The following is a 17,312-nucleotide window of genomic DNA, read 5'->3' as shown; positions in this document are numbered from 1 at the left end:
TCCCTAACAAAAAGTAAAATACAATACAAACATTACTCATTATATAAGGTACAACAAACTGCAGTACTTTCCAGGCATGTTATTTTTGATACTAAAACTCAAAGTAGTAAGTAAATGATTCCTTGTTTATTTCTTACTATATGAACAAGTAAAAGGAGGCAAGACGTTCAAACATTTAAAACACTACGATTTCTCAATCCCTAGCTGTACAAGGCTTCAGTTTATATAGAACAGAAACTGAATGAGAGCTGAATGAGTGAGCCTTCCATTTAAGTACCAGATCATCTTCCAAATTTCAGCAGTGTCCAGACAGTCTGTTATCATCTTTGCTTTTGGAATAAACACCTATTAATACATGTTCTGATAGGTTTTTTTCCCATCAAAACTAGTGTCAAACGCTTTTAAGGTATGAATGGGCAATTTTAAAAATGATTTATATAATGCAGTCTAAATGTTACCCAATGAGACTGAAGCAATGCTAACGTTAAATAAAAACTAGGTGGTAAAGGGAAATGTACTTAGACTTTTTAAATGAAAGAATTCTCTTTTATAACACATTGCTTTGACAGCTATTTCCTGAAACATAACTAATTCATAGCATATAACCTTTGATTATGGGACTATATGAGACTACCAAGGATGTCTGTAGTAAGAAGAAGGTCAAAGAAAAAAAACGTAAGAAACACTTGAATTTTAGAGGTAAAAGAACAGGAACCTACAAAGATGTCCAAGAAACAATTTTCAAGAGAAGGGAGGGAAAAAACTGGGGAGTGAGTAGTGTTACAAAATCAAAAAATGGATCCCAAACCTGGTTATATACCAGAATCATCTTGCCAGTTAAAAATTCAGATTCTCAAAAATTCAGATTCTCAAATTCTACCTTGGCAGCTTTACTTTTGTAATTAACCTTGTTATGTAAATCATCATCCAAATTTAACACCCATCTAAATTAAATTTCCCACGGCATGTGCGTAAATTCCTAAATCTGAGAAATCTGGTGAGGGAAACAAGGGCTAAGGATGGGCATAGAGAATGGGTCATTGGAAAAACTATGCTATATGATCACAACGGATCATGAATTGTTTGCTTACTTCTGATAAGAATGTAATATAATGTAACAATGTAGACTATCTTAAAGACCTTTACTCTGTATATAAGACACAAATTGCCGGCCTAAGAGTTAAATCAGCTATGAGTTAAATCACATCTATTTGACCCACAGGTTTTTTGTTTGTTTGGTTTTTGAGACAGTCTCCCTCAGAAGCTCAGGCTAGAGTGCAGTGGCGCGATCTCAGCTTACTGCAACCTCTGCCTCCCAGGTTCAAGCGATTCTCATGCCTCAGCCTACCGAGTAGCTGGGACTACAGGCGCCCGCCACCATGCCTGGCTAATTTTTGCATTTTTAGTAGAGATAGTGTTTCGCCACGTTGGCCAGGCTGGTCTCCTACTGCTGGTCTCGAATTCCTGGACTCCCACCTCGGCCTCCGAAACTGCTGGGATTACAGGCGCAAGCCACTGTGCCTGGCCTGATTCAGTTTTTCCTTTTTGTTTCTGGTTTTCACATTAAGTTCGATGCTAATATTTAAATGAAATGATTTTACATAAAGTCTCAAATTGCAGCTTCTCTTGCTTTACTGATTTACTTTACTGGTTCCTGTTGGCAGTAGAGTTTACAGCCCTACCTATAGAAAATTGAAGACAGTTGTTATTAAATACACTAAATTACTCTCTCAGCTCAAGTAAACTGGTGTGATGTGCTACTTTTTCTTGTTTTTCAGATTCATAACAATCAAACCCCAAGGCATTTTCATACCAGAATTTTTAGACTAAGGAAAAGTGGGACAGACTGTGATGTAAATAAGAAACAGCTACTGCCAAAGTGCCTACAGACACTTTATATTAAGTCCTTAAATGTGAAAAATGCAGTTACTTGTCTGCCTCTTTATAGACTCCCACTGGCTATTAATTTGTGCCACAAGATTATAATTTCATGTACATAACTTCTGGGCTTAGACTATGCTAGTAAGAAAACTTTACCCTTGGCCTATAAATCAAGCAGCGTGATGAGTTAATGCACACTAAATTTTGGCACAGCGATGTCAGGTATTATGGACGCAAATGTTTTTAGCTATTCAACCTATTGCCAATTATGCTCATAATTGTAAAAACATTTAGCAGCAATATTCTGAAAGGCCACAAGATGGGGATATGACTCCACAAAAGTGGGTCTCGGTAAAAAGTTTTTTTTTTTTAAAGGATGGTTTCACTATATTGCCCAGGGGCCTTGAACTGCTGGGCTTAAGTGATCTTCCAGCCCCAGCCTCTTGAGCTATTGGGACAACAGGCACCACATCACCACACCAGGCTCAAAGTGTGACTTTTTAAGTTATATAACAAAAAGTGAAAATGAAGTATAGAGAAAGCTTAAAGCCTGTTCATACTTTTAGTGAGTATTAAGAGTACCTTGGCACATAATTTTAACTGCCTGTTCATTTGTTGTGCAGAGTATTTGATCTCGACTGGATCTATTCCCCCTTCATTTTACAGATGATGAAACTAAACCCCCAAGAGACAAATGTACCTGTAGTTATACAGACAGTCATGGATAAAGCCAGAATCAAGCCTATGTCTATTAATTTCCATGTAGCACAAGATCAGTCACACCATGTTCTGTCAAAGGAGTGATCTTTATCCCTCAAGGTCACTTTTTAAAAAAAGGGAGAGAGATCTGTTGGTAAACATTTTTCTGATGTATACTGATAAAGGTGCATTTGCATAAAACTCAAAGCATCTTTTAGCAAGGATCAAATGGTCCTTTGATTTAAAAATGTCAAGGGGCTAGAAGGGAGGTAATTTTTTCTTTGCTAGCAGTAATGTTTCTAAACTCTTACCCTGTAGTAAATTACATGAAAGAGTGATTCCTCTGGAAAATAAATTCCTTCAACCTGAAAGTAAGCCCATTCAAAATTTATCACACAGTTTCAACACTAACTGCTCAGGAGGTCTTAACCTGTCACCCACTGAGATTTCTACCTCATATGAACTATATTACTGTTTCTGTCCTTACAAGGCACCTCTGCCCTGCTACAAACATTTATTCTTATATCTTACCTCTTCTATAAAACTATAAGACTTAGGGCAGGATCTCAAATTATTTCTGGGAATTACTAAATTCCCAGTAAGTTCCATCTCACCTAGATTTTACAGCAGGGTTTCTCAATCTCAACATTGGCATATGGGGCTACATCATTCTTTGTTATGAGGGGCCTTTCTGGTACACTGTAGGATACTCAGCAGCATCCCTAGATTTTACCCACTGGGTGCCAGAACTCTCCTACATCCTGTTAGGACAATCAAAAGTGTCTTCAGACATTACCAATAATTGGGAAGAGGGGGTGGGGGTTGCCCTAGTTGGCAGTTACTGTTCTAGAGGTTTGGCAGTAATTTTAAAAGTAAAAGTGGGGTTGGGCATGGTAGCTCAGGCCTGTAATCCCAGCATTTTGGGAAGCCAAAGTGGGCAGATCCTTTGAGTCCAGGAGTTCGAGACCAGCCTAGGCAACATGGCAAAACCCTGACTCTATTTCTTTGAAAAAAGCGAAGGTGGGGTGGATCAGCTCTCCAAACTGTATGCCTGCAAGTATCAGAGGTATAAAAATCTCAGCAATTATATGGTCGGTTACTAATGCTAAATACACACATGGGTACAATCTGCTCAAGAATATAACCTAAAAAGAATCAAATTATTCTGTGGAAAATTGTTTCCACTGTCATCCACATATTCAGTTAAGAAAGCTCCTTGCCAGCTTATGGCTTTTCTTTCACTGCCATCTAAATGTTAATGTTTTTATTTCCAAATCTCTGAATCCAAGCCAATATTTCTGACTGGTTACTGGTGATCTCTACAAGAATCTCAAATTCAACACATCCAAAAGCAACAGCATCACTTTCCATAAGAAATTAGAACCACCTCTACAATCTATGAAAAGCCCACCGTTCATCCAATAGAGAAATTTAGTTTTCTATGTATTCTTTATGTCCTATTTTAATCTCTGTTAATTCTGCTTCCCCAGATACCTACAAAATAGAACGGGCACACAAGCTAGAATCTTTGGCCATTCCTATTCAGATTGAAGCCATTCCCTTAAAAGACAACCAAGGCCCAGAGGTTGAAACACCTTTATTAGTGACCCTACTGCTAGCTATCATTTGTGGTACATAAAACTAAAACTTGGTTGCTTTTAGTTCAATGTTTTTTGCATTATAGTAAGTTTCCTTTAAAATAAGTAACAAATTATACACACTAGAAGCAGGGGAACCCAAACATACCTTTAAATATACCCTAATTTTCTGGAAAGAGAAGTGTTTGAAATACTCCTAAGTACAAAATATTTTCCTTGCTTATCCTTGTTTAACAAGTTCCACCTCTAAAAATTTTTATTTCAAATCACCTGGGCCCTAACGTCTCACCCCTACTCTCTAAAGAACATCATCTTTGTTTTCCAATTTGAAGTTAAGGCAATCATCATCCCAATTAATAACTGGGTAAGTTATAAACAACTTATGTCACAAAATGACCAGTAAAAATGGTGTATGTCCAAAGTTCACTAAATAATCATCAAATCTTTAAAAAAGGAAATGCCATTTATCACCTAATCAGCAAAGTAAAACTAGAGTTAAAGCAAAATGTGAATATTTACTCAAACACAACTTGTAAGGAAGCTATTAGTTATTTCTATCATTTTAATGTATTTAAATGTATTGAACGCATCACAAAGAAAATTTATACCATTCATGGCTGAAATGTCAGCCACAATATGTTTTCTTGAGGTTTTTCCATGTGCCCTTCCCTTTCATTAGCCCTTGGAAAGAGAAGGACATTCTCATACGTTGCTGACAGAATAAATTGCTACTATCTTTTTGGAGGTCAACTGGCAACAAACACCAGAGCTTTAAAAATGTCAGTACCTTTTGATCCAAAAAATTCATTCTTAGGAAATTATCCAAAAGAAGTAATTAAAGATGTGTGTCAGGTAGTTTTATGAACAAGCATTCACTACAGCACTATAGGGGACTGAGGTAAGAAGCCTCTGGAATTGGAGAACAAGGTGTTCCCTTAACAGTTTCTGATAGAGGCAGAATATAGCTTGCACTAGCTCAAGAAAGATGAATACTTCCAATTATCTCTTCCCTACCCTTTCACAGCAGACCAAGTGACTGAATGGCAACACTTTTACCAAAAAACCAGAATCGCCTCAAAATCCTTCACCACAGAGGTATAAACAGCCATAAACTATCTGTTGGCCCACAAGTTGAAACATTTAGACATATCTACCATCTGGGAACTGGATTCTAAGGGAAAAGATCCTGTTTTATACAACTTTGGCTTTTTATGGGTTTAGCACAGGACCGTCCAACAGATATACAAGTGACATACAAAATTCAAAAATGTTTAATATCTTGGGAAGACTTCCTTGATATAACAAAAAAAGTTTAGTATTCACATTTACAAGGGGAAGAAATCATTTCAACATGTAGTCAAAATAAAACTTATTTTACCTTAAAAACTTTTTCATTCAAGTTTAGTATCCACATTTACAAGAGGGAGAAATCACTTCAACATGTAGTCAAAATAAAACTTATTTTCCCTTAAAATTTTTTTTCATTCAAGTTTAGTATCCACATTTACAAGGGGGAGAAATCATTTCAACATGTAGTCAAAATAAAACTTATTTTACCTTAAAAAATTTTTTTCATTCCAAGTCTTTAAAATCCAGTTTACTACATTTACAGCATGGCCCAATTCAGCTACTCATTTTCCTTAGAAATATTTGATCTGTATTTACATTTCACAAAATCTGCAGTAGATCCACATATCTACGTTGTTTCAAACATAAAAACGGACCAATAACTGAGTTTTCTTTCCTTTTTGAGACAGGGTCTCCCTCTGTCACCCAGGCTAGAGTGCAGTGATATTATCATGCCTCGATGCAGTGCAGCTTCAACCTCCTAAGCTCAAGTGATTTTCCCACCTTGACTTCCCAAGTAGCTGGGACTACAGGCACACACCACCATACCCAGATAATTATGATTACTATTTTTTTGTAGAGATGAGGTCTCACTGTTATAGCCCAGGCTGGTCTTGAACTCCTGGGCTCAAGTGATCCTCCTGCTTTGGCCTCCCAAAGTGTTGGGATTACGAGTGTGAGCCACAGTACCCAGCTAAGAATCAGCTTTCACACTTTAAAATTTAGTTCTGTCATACAAGACACATTTTTTTTTTTTTTAAAGGTCACTTTTAATTGAGACCCAATGACAAAAGGTGGACAATAATCAATTTGGTAAAACAGATTAACAGTACCCTTTAAAGCTTCTGTTTCTATGGTTACTAATGGCTTCCCCACATAGGCAATATCATCTAGACTATGCTAGAGTTTTCAATGACTCCATCATAAGGACTAGTGATGGTAACAGAAGCTTTATCACTTTGAACTACATCGATGTTATCAAACTGAGACACTGTATCTCCTTCTTTTACATAACATTAACAGTTACTTTTCTAATCTCTTCTTCAGTGTCTGAGAATCTGAACTGAACAAGCTGTCCACATACAGCATTAGTTGTTTTCAGAAAGTGATGTGGATGACTATACTTGAATGAAGGATAATCAAAGAAATACACATAATTTGGCTTCAAAACATGAACATTACTACATGTTGGAAAACAGTGAAACACATCAGCTGCCCAGCATTCCTGCTCCAGGTCCTCAGCACACAGACTGCAGCCATCTCACCCGGGAAATGGCAACTGTGCTACAGACCACAAGGTACACTTCAACTGCTCAATCACCAACTGTAGCTAGTCACGACTGTACTAGACAGAACAATAACACTTTGCCATTAAGTTAGGCATTGAATAGACTTAAATATAGCTCTCATGTTCACGATGGGAAGAATGTGTCTACTGGTTACTACTGGTATTCTATTGGTTACTGCAGGCTGCGTTTTAAAAAAGATGAAGGCCAATCATTTGAATAATTGAGAAAGAGTATCGCTTCAGATATCACACAGCTGAAAGCCATAGGCAATACCTGGAAGAAAAAATTAGGAGTCCCAATAACAGTTCCCACTCTACTGATCATATGTGCAGTAATATTCACACAACAGAAGGATCTTTGAAATTATGATAAACATGGAATATATCTTGATTCAATAAGGTGAGTGCTTGGACTACTAAGTGACTTTAAAAAATATTTTCCAACCCAGAAAGTATTGATTATTCTTTGTTTAGAGCTTTACTAAGAGTTGTCTGCAATTTCAGGAAGAAATCACACCACTAATGGCAACACGAGTCAACAATGCACACAACTGTATAGGCAGCAGATGTACTTTCTAAATTACATGATGATTCTATTTACAGATAGATGCAAACACTTGATCTTATGCTTTATGGCATAGTTGTGCCACATCATTAAATACTGAAATAAATTTTATTATAAATTACTTCCCTTTTATTTTTCTTTTATATTAGAGAGGACAGTACATTGATTTTCTAAAAAAAAACTTATAGTGTAAGTAGGTTATATTTTATATGAATTCATCTCAACACAGCAAGGGCAAATTACAAATTGTTTGTTAAAATTCACTATCTCAATCAACAAACCACAAATTGTTTCACAGAAGGAAGAAGTATAAACTGTAGGTTTATAAAAGGTGTCAAATGCTATGTCAGCCTGACTAGCTTTTGGTTTTGCTGAAAAACAAAACAGCAATAAACCTTTAAAAAAAGCTTTTTTTTTTTTTTTTTTTAAGACCAGGTTTCGCTCTGTTGCCCAGGCTGAAATATAGTGACAAGTTCATGGCTCTCTGCAGCCTTGAACTCCTGGGCTCAAGTGATCCTCCTGCCTCAGCCTCCCAAGTAGCTGGAATTACAGACTTGCACCAGCATGCCTGGCTTTTTTTTTTTTGAGACAGAGTCTCCGTCGCCCAGGCAGGAATGCAGTGGCGTGATCTCAGCTCACTACAACCTCCACCTGCCAGATTCAGGTGATTCTCCCGGCTGCTTTATTGTTTGTAGAGACGAAGTCTCACTATGCTGAGATGCTAAAAATATTCCTTTTGCCCCTTCCCAGTCCATATGCTGTCAGAGATAACCACTGTTCAGAGTTTTTAAAGTTTTGTTTCTGACTGCAGAATCTTACATTTTAATTTTATTTGGTAAAATGGCTCCCTTTACTATTCCAATTAGTAATCTACATTGTTCCATATTTATATTGCTGCTACCTACTTTCCCATCTTAGTCACGTATTCACATTTTGTTAAAGACATTTTTTATTAGAACTAATTTGCACCTCTTTACTACAACTGAAGGCTAAATGATTTGGTTTTATTACACTTTCCATTACACTGCCTAATTACATTGCCACCTCAGTCATGGTTATCTGTGGCATACCTTCTTGCTTGAAATCGCCTTCCCTAGAGAAGAACAGATAAAAATACCACCCACAAATTCAAACTACAATGTCCCTGGTTCATAAAAACAGCCAACCTCAAAAGGAAGCAATATTTCCTAGTATATCTCAAACTTCTACATGTGCATATAAATTACATTCAGTAGTTAATAACCAGAAATTTATCTTCTATGGAGGAAAGACATGCCAATACAATGGAAAGTCCTACTGCTACTACTAATAAAAATACTCATGGTAAAAATATGAAGAAAAACCAGGTAAGTTTTAAGTTTCAATATGATAGGCAACATAGGCAACAGTGTACAATTTTAAATATTTGACTGGTTTTGTCTTGGGACTTCTGTAGTTTCCAATTTTAGATATTTCAATTTACTGTTTACTTAGCTCAATATACAATAGAACACTTAGCAAATAAAATTTCATACAAAAGCCACATAATCAGGACCACTGTTTCGTTTTTACAGGCCATTCCAAATTAAGAGTCAGGACTTTAAAATCGACCACACTGTGCACTGTGGTACAAGTTCTGGAACTCAAGGTGCTTAACTTATTTTAAACCTACACTGTTGTAGGTTCGGTATCCGAACAAATACAAGCAAGATTCACACAACTCATTTGTTGAGTGTCTTAAATACAGACTTAGAAGCAAAAAAAATTAAAAAGTTTCATCTCATCTGGGAGTTAGTTCATTTGTTAAGTTAAAGGGATTATTCCTGTGAAATCATCTTAAAGGTTTACAGTAAAGAACACAATTCTAAGCTCCCAATCATAAGAAGTAATAGGAACTTCACAGGCATAGTTAGTGGCATAAAGGTACAGATTCAATAGTTTTAAGTTTCCTCTAAATTCGGCCAGTTACTCATTTCTACGGATCTGCCTTCATCAGGTTACATGTAAATATCCATTTTAAACAGAGATAATTGCTCCATGAATATATTAATTCAAGGTAGATTGTGAATAATATGACTGTTCAGCTCCATTTCTATTGCCAAGTTATGTATCAGAAAGAACATCACACCCTATGGAGACTGAACTAGATTGAAGATTTTGGATCTAAACATACAGAATAATTTCCTGACAACCCCCTTTGTAAATCCATGGCAATTTCAACACTGGGAACTCTTCAGACTCATTTTGCTTACTTAACAGAACATGACAATCAAGTATTGAGTGCCTGACAATGAGTACAAAAATGAGTAAGAGTCAGTAACCATGCTCAAGAAGTGCGGTATATGCCGCGCTCAGTGGCTCACACCTGTAATCCCAGCACTTTGGGAGGCACAGGTGGGTGGATTGCTTGAGCTCAGGAGTTTGAGACCAGCCTGGCCAACACAGTCAGACCCCTGCCTCTACAAAATATATAAAATTAGCAAGGCGTGGTGGCGCACGCCTGTGGTCCCAATGACTCGGAAGGCTGAGGCGGGAGGATTGCTTGAGCTGGGGAGGCAAAGGTTGCAGTGGGCCGAGATAGCGCCACTGCACTCCAGCCTGGGCAACAGAGCCAGACCCTCTCATTGAAAAGAAAAGAAAAGAAGAACAAAGCAAAAGGAGTGCAGTATAGCAGAAAAACAACATTCTCCAAATATGTTGGATTGTATCTGAAATAGCCAAACTTCCCAGATCATGATTCAAGTGGAGCAAATACTTCCTATACCCGTCAATTATATTTCCCTAACTGGAACTCTTTAGAACTTGATGTGAAACAATGCAGGTACTGTGAATAGTTCATGGTTCTTAAACTTTAAAGATTATTAGTACAAAACACACACTTCAACATTAGAATAAATATCCAGTATTTAAAGGAAAATTAAAGTAAGGAAACATGTTACAGACCTAAGACCAAATTAAACTTTCTTGGAATCTCTTCAGGAACCTCAAATACCGATACACAGATAATATTTAGGTCCTTGTTTGGGGCAGTATGAGATTACGTTCAAAGTGACTTTTATTTCATCCTCAAAAGGGCTATTGAATAGTTGGAATGACTTCGTTAACTTAAAACATAGTTGCGATTTCTTAATGGACTTACAACAACAACAAACTAAGGCATCGCAGAGAGCTTTTTAACGTTTATGAGCTTCATTTCTTTGAGGATAAAGACAAGCTCCAAAACGGCTTGAGGCAATGCTTCGGAAAAATGTTATGTAATTAATACATTAAAACTATACAACTTAATGGTAAGGAGACCATTTCATAAAAACTTAAACAGCCGATCCAAAATAATTCCTAATTTTATGTAAGAGGCAAACGGTGAAAGACCGAACATTAACTTTGCCAATCACCTGAAAGGAGCAGCGTGGTAAAACTACCCAGGACCGCCTCAGCACTCAGGGGCAATAGTGAACTACTGAAGCAATAGCTCCACCTACTGATCCACCCTATACTTCCTTAAACATGTTGGCACCCCAAGTCTACAGTGATCGCGCTCTCTCCCCCTCCTCCACTCGCTGTGACCCAACCCAAATCTAGTTGAGTCACTAGCTCTTAATACTCATCCCCGTGCTCTTTATTCCAATTTCTTCTTCCTCCAGAAGGTTCTGCACAGCTCCCAAGCGTGAATTAAACTGAAAGGTGTCAAACAGCGCAGTTCCAGAGTTGAGTCTGGAGGTGGAAGACAACCAAACCACTCCACCTGGAGCTGCGGGCCGGCGTGGCTTAGCGGTCTGCTCCAGGGAAGGAGGCCCCGGGCGCCTCACAATAGCCTTTCCATGTTGCCCCACTCAGCCGTTTCTCTCCACTCAACAACCCACACTCGTCCTCCGAACCGAAACCCTGAAGCCCCCCGGGTCTTGCCTCCGCTGGCCCTTCAGCCCGCCAACAACCCGAGCCTCGCCTCGCCTCCGCCCCCTCCGAGAGCCGAGGGAACTGAGAAGCAGAGAAATCTCCCTCCGCCCGTCTTCGCCCTGAATCTCTCCTCGCCTTCGCGGCTCTCCCCCTCTACGTGGGCCCGGGCCCTTCTACCCCGCCGGCCGGGCCCTGCCCGACTGCCCTTCCTCACCCTTTCATCTTCTCCGCCTGCTGAGGCCGTCGTTATCACCGATATCAACGCCGTCGTAGTCGCCGCCCTTAGGTCTCCGCACCCTCAGCTCGGGCCACTCAACCCTGCAAGCCGGCCTCCTAGCCTGGGCAGGGAGCTGGGCGAGCGACGAAGGCCGCGAGAGTCGAGTGAGGGCTTGAGTCTGGTGGGGGCGGGAGTGTCTCCCGCCGCCGCGCTTGTGCCGCCGCTTCTCCACACGTGCACTCGGGTCTCTCAGCTCCCTCCCGCCGCTGCCGCCAGCCAGACCCGCTGCCGCGCTGTGACCTTTCACCCCGCCCCTCGCGCGCCGGCGCGTCCGCCGCCTCACGCGCAGCCGCACTGCTCGCCTCCGTGCACCCTGCCCCCTCCACTCCGGAACCTCCATCTTTCTCCTGGACTGGGCCTTCTGGCGTCATGCTCCTCCCTCCCACCCGCTTACGACACTACTTGTGGGGCTGGCTCGGTAGGCCCTGGCGGTAAAATCCAGATTTTTCCACCCCTCCCTCTCTTGTCCCATATCCGCAAGATAGTTTTTCTCGGCCCCGTTCTTCCCAGTTTGTGGTCTGCAGAGTGACCTTCAAACGCTGTTGCATCCTAGTAGGGTTTTATAAAGCTAGTTCTTCTAAATGTAAAGAAATCTGTGGAAAGCTCAAGTAAGTTAGATGCTTTAAAACAAATAAACGTAGTTAACAATCGTCCGGATAGATTGGCTACCCTCCAACACGCCTCAAGTTTTAAGATCACGTGACTGGCCCAAACCTCAGAGCCTGGAATTTTACCGGCGGACTTCAGAGGGACGGAACCCCACCGCCATTTCCTGTCCCTCGATTGTGGCGTGAACGTCACTTCCTTAGCAATGCGTTTTAACTCTTGCTGTCCACATTTTCCACATTGTACCTTATAACATAGTCTTTGTGAAAATTTGTCTTTTATTTGTTTAATCCAAGAAAATTAATATTCAAGGGATCCGTAAAAATACAGGCCCCCCGAGATGTAGCGCGCTGGGATGGAGGAGGCAGGGCGGAGCTCGACGTCACGTGACTGGTTGGGCCCGCCCCCCCCTACCCTGTGCAGCTGAGGACTTCTTCTCCGTGGTGACAGAGCCTCTGGGTCCTCGGTCGATACAGTCTCTGCACCTCGCGCCCCAGCAGGTGAGCGGCGACCGGTAACTAGCGAGTGGTGGGGATAGAGGGGGTGGAAGGAGGCAGAGGAGAGAGAGAAGGGAGAGTGTGAACGGCGACTTTTCTGCCTGCGGCTTCCTCCCCGCTGTCACCCTGCACCGGCAAGGAGCTCATTTCTCCTTAACCCCCGCTCCCCCAAGTGTGGTCGTTTCAGCTACTTGGGGATTCAGATGTCCACTTTTCCCAGGGTTGGAAGTGAGTGCGGCCATTATGGTTCCCTACTCAGAGCCTTTGGGGCTTCGGGTAGCAGATTGTTTCAGCCATTTCACAGGGTCTGCAGTAGACATTAGGTCCCATTCCTTAAAGCCCATTCTTTGGCAAAGGTCCTCTCTGTCCTTACCCTCAGTTCAGGGCTGGGGAGCGGGGAGGTAGCAAAAACCCTGGAGGCAGAGGCGTCTCCGGTGAGACAGGCTTGGGAGGGACTGTCACTGATACGGCCCTCACTGCAGAGTCACTGTGAAGCTTCCCTCCGAGTGTGCTTTCTCAGTGATTCTAAGGATTTTATCTGACATACCTGCAGGGAAGGCTCCGTAGATGTTCACGTGCTTCAGATGGGACTAGAAGGGTAAAAGAAGGGCTTTTACTTTTTCTTCTCTGCGAGAGGGGACAGTTGAAGGAATACTGTCTTCAAAACAGGAGGTGTTAGTAATGCGACAGTCTCGATTGAATGAGGAGGCGTTGAAAGGTGGTATTGTGGTGTTGTGGTGTGCAGGAGGCCCAGGCTAGTTTAGGGAAGAGTGAGTAGGGTTCCCTGAAACCGAAATAAGAAACTGATTGGGTTGGAAATATGTTAAATCAAATTGATTTGCACATGTGCTTAAAGGTAGAATCAAGTCGAGATGTTACTGTCTGCACATGTTTTCTGCCTTCAATCCTTCCCTTTTTGTCATTTTTCCCTAAAATACCTCTGAATTGGCACTCCCAATCTATTCCTTGACCGGCTTTGTGGTAAATTTAGGTTAAGTAGCATGTGTATCCCTCTTTAGCTTTCCCCATTTGTAAAACTCCCGGTGCCCTCTTCAGATTTTGATGAATAGTATTTTGTGAAAATATAGAAATTGTTGTCCAATTGAAAATACAGGTGTTGTCCAACCCAAGTACTCCCATTCCGTCTGTAATGTATTACCAATGTTTTGACCCCAAACAATGTGCTTTAGGGAAGAATGTTTTTCAATTTGTGGTTAAACTCTTTTATTTATACTGCAAACTCAGAAAATTCCATGCTGCTTTTCAATTGAAGGTCTTACAAATATTACAAATTTGAATTTTAAAATTTAAATTACACCTTTCTTAATATGAAAAATTATATGCTCAGTTAAATCTTGTAGTTTTCTAACTAAGGTAATTAAAGAAGACTGCTGGAAAATTAGGAAGATGGAATCATCTTTGAGTGGTGGATGTGACTGATTTATTTTTGTTTTTCTGTGTCTTCCAAATTCTATACAATAAACGGTCTTATTTTGTTAAGTAGAACAAAAAGTTAAAATTCTACAATAGCAGCAATTTAACAAAATATTTTTATAGTAAGTACAAAATACATAACCTGGCTTATTGATGCTCCTTAGTAGAAAACATAACCTCGGAGATGTTGCTTTCCCCAAGTAATGAAGATTACTACTATCTCGTGTGGATTTACCATTTTAGCATTTCGTACTTATGACCCATACTGGACAGTAGACTAATATATTGATAAATTTATGTCATCATGCCTGCTGTAGATATATATATATATGTAGTTTTATCCATTAATTTTCTCCATAATAAGGTTCCTTGATCTCTAGAGGAGAGGGGAAATAAAAGGAAGTGTTACTTCATTGACCAGGTGACATTGCACCACGTGAGGAGAATTCCTTATGTGGTCTGGAAGTCCTAACTGGTCCTGTCTGGCTGAGACCAAAATGGGAAAGAGAAAACCAGCTAGAAGCATTGACTACTAGAGGGGAAAATGTCAGTATGAAAGTGGTTGGATGAGTCTGCAGTTTTACTTCACAATTCCCCCAGTTTTAGGGAACTTGTGAAAGCAATAACTTAGACCACTGATGAAATGTAGCTTAGTAGTGGGAATTGGTGATTACGTTGCTAGTAAGGTTAAATGTGAAAAAAAGCTTTGACATTATACACAGATCACACACACACGCACGCATGCACACACACAGGATTGGAAGCCTGGAAAACATTTCTGAGACTAGCCTTATCAGTTTATGAGTGTTACATGTAGAAATCTTAACATTTATTAGGGAATTGTGCTGTAGTCCACCATTAAATAAAACATAAGGGTTTGGTTTTATTTTAGGGCCCTTGGCACTTCTGGTTTTCTTTTCCTGAGTTCTTTCATGTTTGCAGTGCCTTTATAGATTTTTGCCACCACTAAGAATGCTTTCTTCCCCATGGGCAGAGGTAGCCACTCAGTCCTATAGACTACTAATCATCATCATCATCATCTTTTCTAGTCTTCTACTTGCACTTCTAGCATTGTATTTAATTGCTGTTTCCTGGGCTGCTCCTCAGCAAATCATAAAGCTCTCAGGACTGTGAACTATAATACTATTGTGTCTTCAGCACCAGAATACTGAAGTACCTGATAGGTATTCAGTAAATTATTTATTGAATGAATGTTGGGCAATTAGACAAGGAAATTAAACCACTTTAATTTTTGCAGATCATAGCTCTTCCTAAAGTTGTGCACTAAATGTTAGCTTTTAAATATAAACTGGTAATAACCTTCCAAATTCATGGTCAATACAATAGATAAAAACCTCAGATGGACTTTATTAATGCTGAGACCAACTTATTTTCACAGCACGTTTGTTTACTAGTAAGTATGGTTATCATCAAAATATGGGAGAGAAGGGAAGGGGAATGAATTGTACTAAATGAAAAAGTGGCTCTGCATGATCTATAAGTGGACTAGCACTAGACTAAAAGTCAGGATCTTCATTCAGCTCTGCCACTTTAGTTATATGTCCTTTTAAGTAATGCTGGGGAGGGGTTCAGGTTTGATACTTAGGAACATTCCTATGACATAAACCCTAGGTAATCTATGTGAAAATATCTTAAAAACTAAGTGGTGTCTGTAATCCCAGCGCTTCGGGAGACCAAGGCGGGCAGATCACAATATCAGGAGATCGAGACCATCCTGGCTAACACGGTGAAACCCTGTCTCTACTTAAAAAAATAAAAAAAATTAGCCAGGCATGGTGGCACGCGCCTGTAGTGCCAGCTACTCAGGAGGCTGAGGCAGGAGAATCACTGGAACCCGACAGATGGAGGTTGCAGTGAGCCAAGATCACACCACTGCGCTCCAGCCTGGGCAACAGAGTGAGACTCCATCTCAAAAACAAAACAAACAAACAAACAAAAACACGAAGTGGTGTGTAAAATGGTAAAGCAGTGTAGCTCAGACTTTACATGAATTGATTTCCAGTCATAGAGACCTAGTTGAAGTTCTGGCCCTACCACTTAATAACTGTGTGACTTTGCACAATGTACTTAAGTAAGGTTAAGTTTTCTCACGTTTAAATCTATACCATACCATGGGTGCTATTAAGTTAGATCATGAATGTAAAATATCTAGAACATATTTTGTAAAAAAAATTTTTAATTAATTTTACTGATAACTACTTCGATTTTATATACTGAATTTCTAAAGAAGACTTAAGACAACCCGCAGAATTGACTGATGTCCCTGTGAGCAGCAGGTTTGGGGCATGAAGAAGAGAGTAGAATTTGAAAAGAAGCTATTACCCAAAAAATGGGGGAACAAGAAAAATGTACTTGTAGCAAAGATTCTAAAACAGATTTATTAATTGTATCTGAAAAATATCAAGATAAAGTCCCTTATTTGGGCAACTGTAGTGTCTTAATATTTTCTATATAAAGATTTTCCAAAGCTTGTAATCATTAATATATGGAATCAATTTAAGGAGGCAGTTCTTCAATTTTGAAGTTTTTATTCCTGCAATGGATTATAGAAGTATATTAAAATTGTACAGATTGTAGAGCCAGGGACTTTTGAGTTAATGCTTATAAGCTTAAACATTTTGTCTTTTTAAAAAAATTAAGTGTTTTTATATCTTATTTTTATCCTTATATGAAATAGACAAAGAAATGTAGAGAACATAATGGAGACATAAACTAGAGTAAAATTCTTCCCTTCTTAAATTCATGATTCACAAGGGTTAGTAGTTTTGCAATGGAAAATATCAGCAAATTAAACAATAAGTATAGCTATCATGAGTTTATGAATCACTTTATTCCTGAAAAAAAAAAATTACTCATTTGTCTTAAGGAAAGATTTTAAGTTTATTGACTTTTCCTTAATGTTGATTGTCTATTATAACAAATGGATTTATTGATTTATGAATGAATTTATTCTTTATACTAAGTAAGTTTATTGTAAATAAATTGTGAGCAATAAAAATGTTTTCCATATAATTTCTGAAGAGAATATTAAAGTTTTGCTATTCTCTTTTTTCCCTATGGTGAAATGAAAGCGACTTTGGTTTTTATAAGTGTATTCATTTATATTTAGTATATACATATTATGTATATACTATATATAGAGTAAATATTTGTAGTATATAAAGTACGTAATGTGTGTATATGTATATATAAAGACAGCTGAAGTGGTTGTGTATCTTCGTAGTAA

At 39.3% G+C, this 17,312-nt stretch overlaps 2 protein-coding genes across 4 annotated transcripts in view; one reads left to right on the top strand and one right to left on the bottom strand.

Annotated features, from left to right (window-relative positions):
* The window catches only part of NAA50 (N-alpha-acetyltransferase 50, NatE catalytic subunit), a 33,458-nt gene extending 21,591 nt beyond the window's left edge, over nucleotides 1-11,867 (bottom strand). Inside the window, exon 1 of one of the 2 annotated variants that reach the window (XM_009238499.4) lies at nucleotides 11,466-11,867. In XM_009238499.4, coding sequence (XP_009236774.1) covers nucleotides 11,466-11,473 — 8 coding nt within the window. In that variant the 5' untranslated portion in view covers nucleotides 11,474-11,867. 2 annotated transcript variants of the gene reach the window in all.
* The window catches only part of ATP6V1A (ATPase H+ transporting V1 subunit A), a 67,072-nt gene continuing 61,599 nt past the window's right edge, over nucleotides 11,840-17,312 (top strand). The window contains exons 1-2 of one of the 2 annotated variants that reach the window (XM_054550325.2): nucleotides 11,840-11,946; nucleotides 12,431-12,634. The gene's annotated coding sequence lies outside the window, so the exon portion shown is untranslated. 2 annotated transcript variants of the gene reach the window in all.

Source organism: Pongo abelii, chromosome 2 (genome assembly GCF_028885655.2).
Source record: "Pongo abelii isolate AG06213 chromosome 2, NHGRI_mPonAbe1-v2.0_pri, whole genome shotgun sequence".
In the NCBI taxonomy this organism is placed as follows: Eukaryota; Metazoa; Chordata; class Mammalia; order Primates; family Hominidae; genus Pongo; species Pongo abelii.
This window is presented reverse-complemented; position numbering and strand designations above follow the sequence as displayed.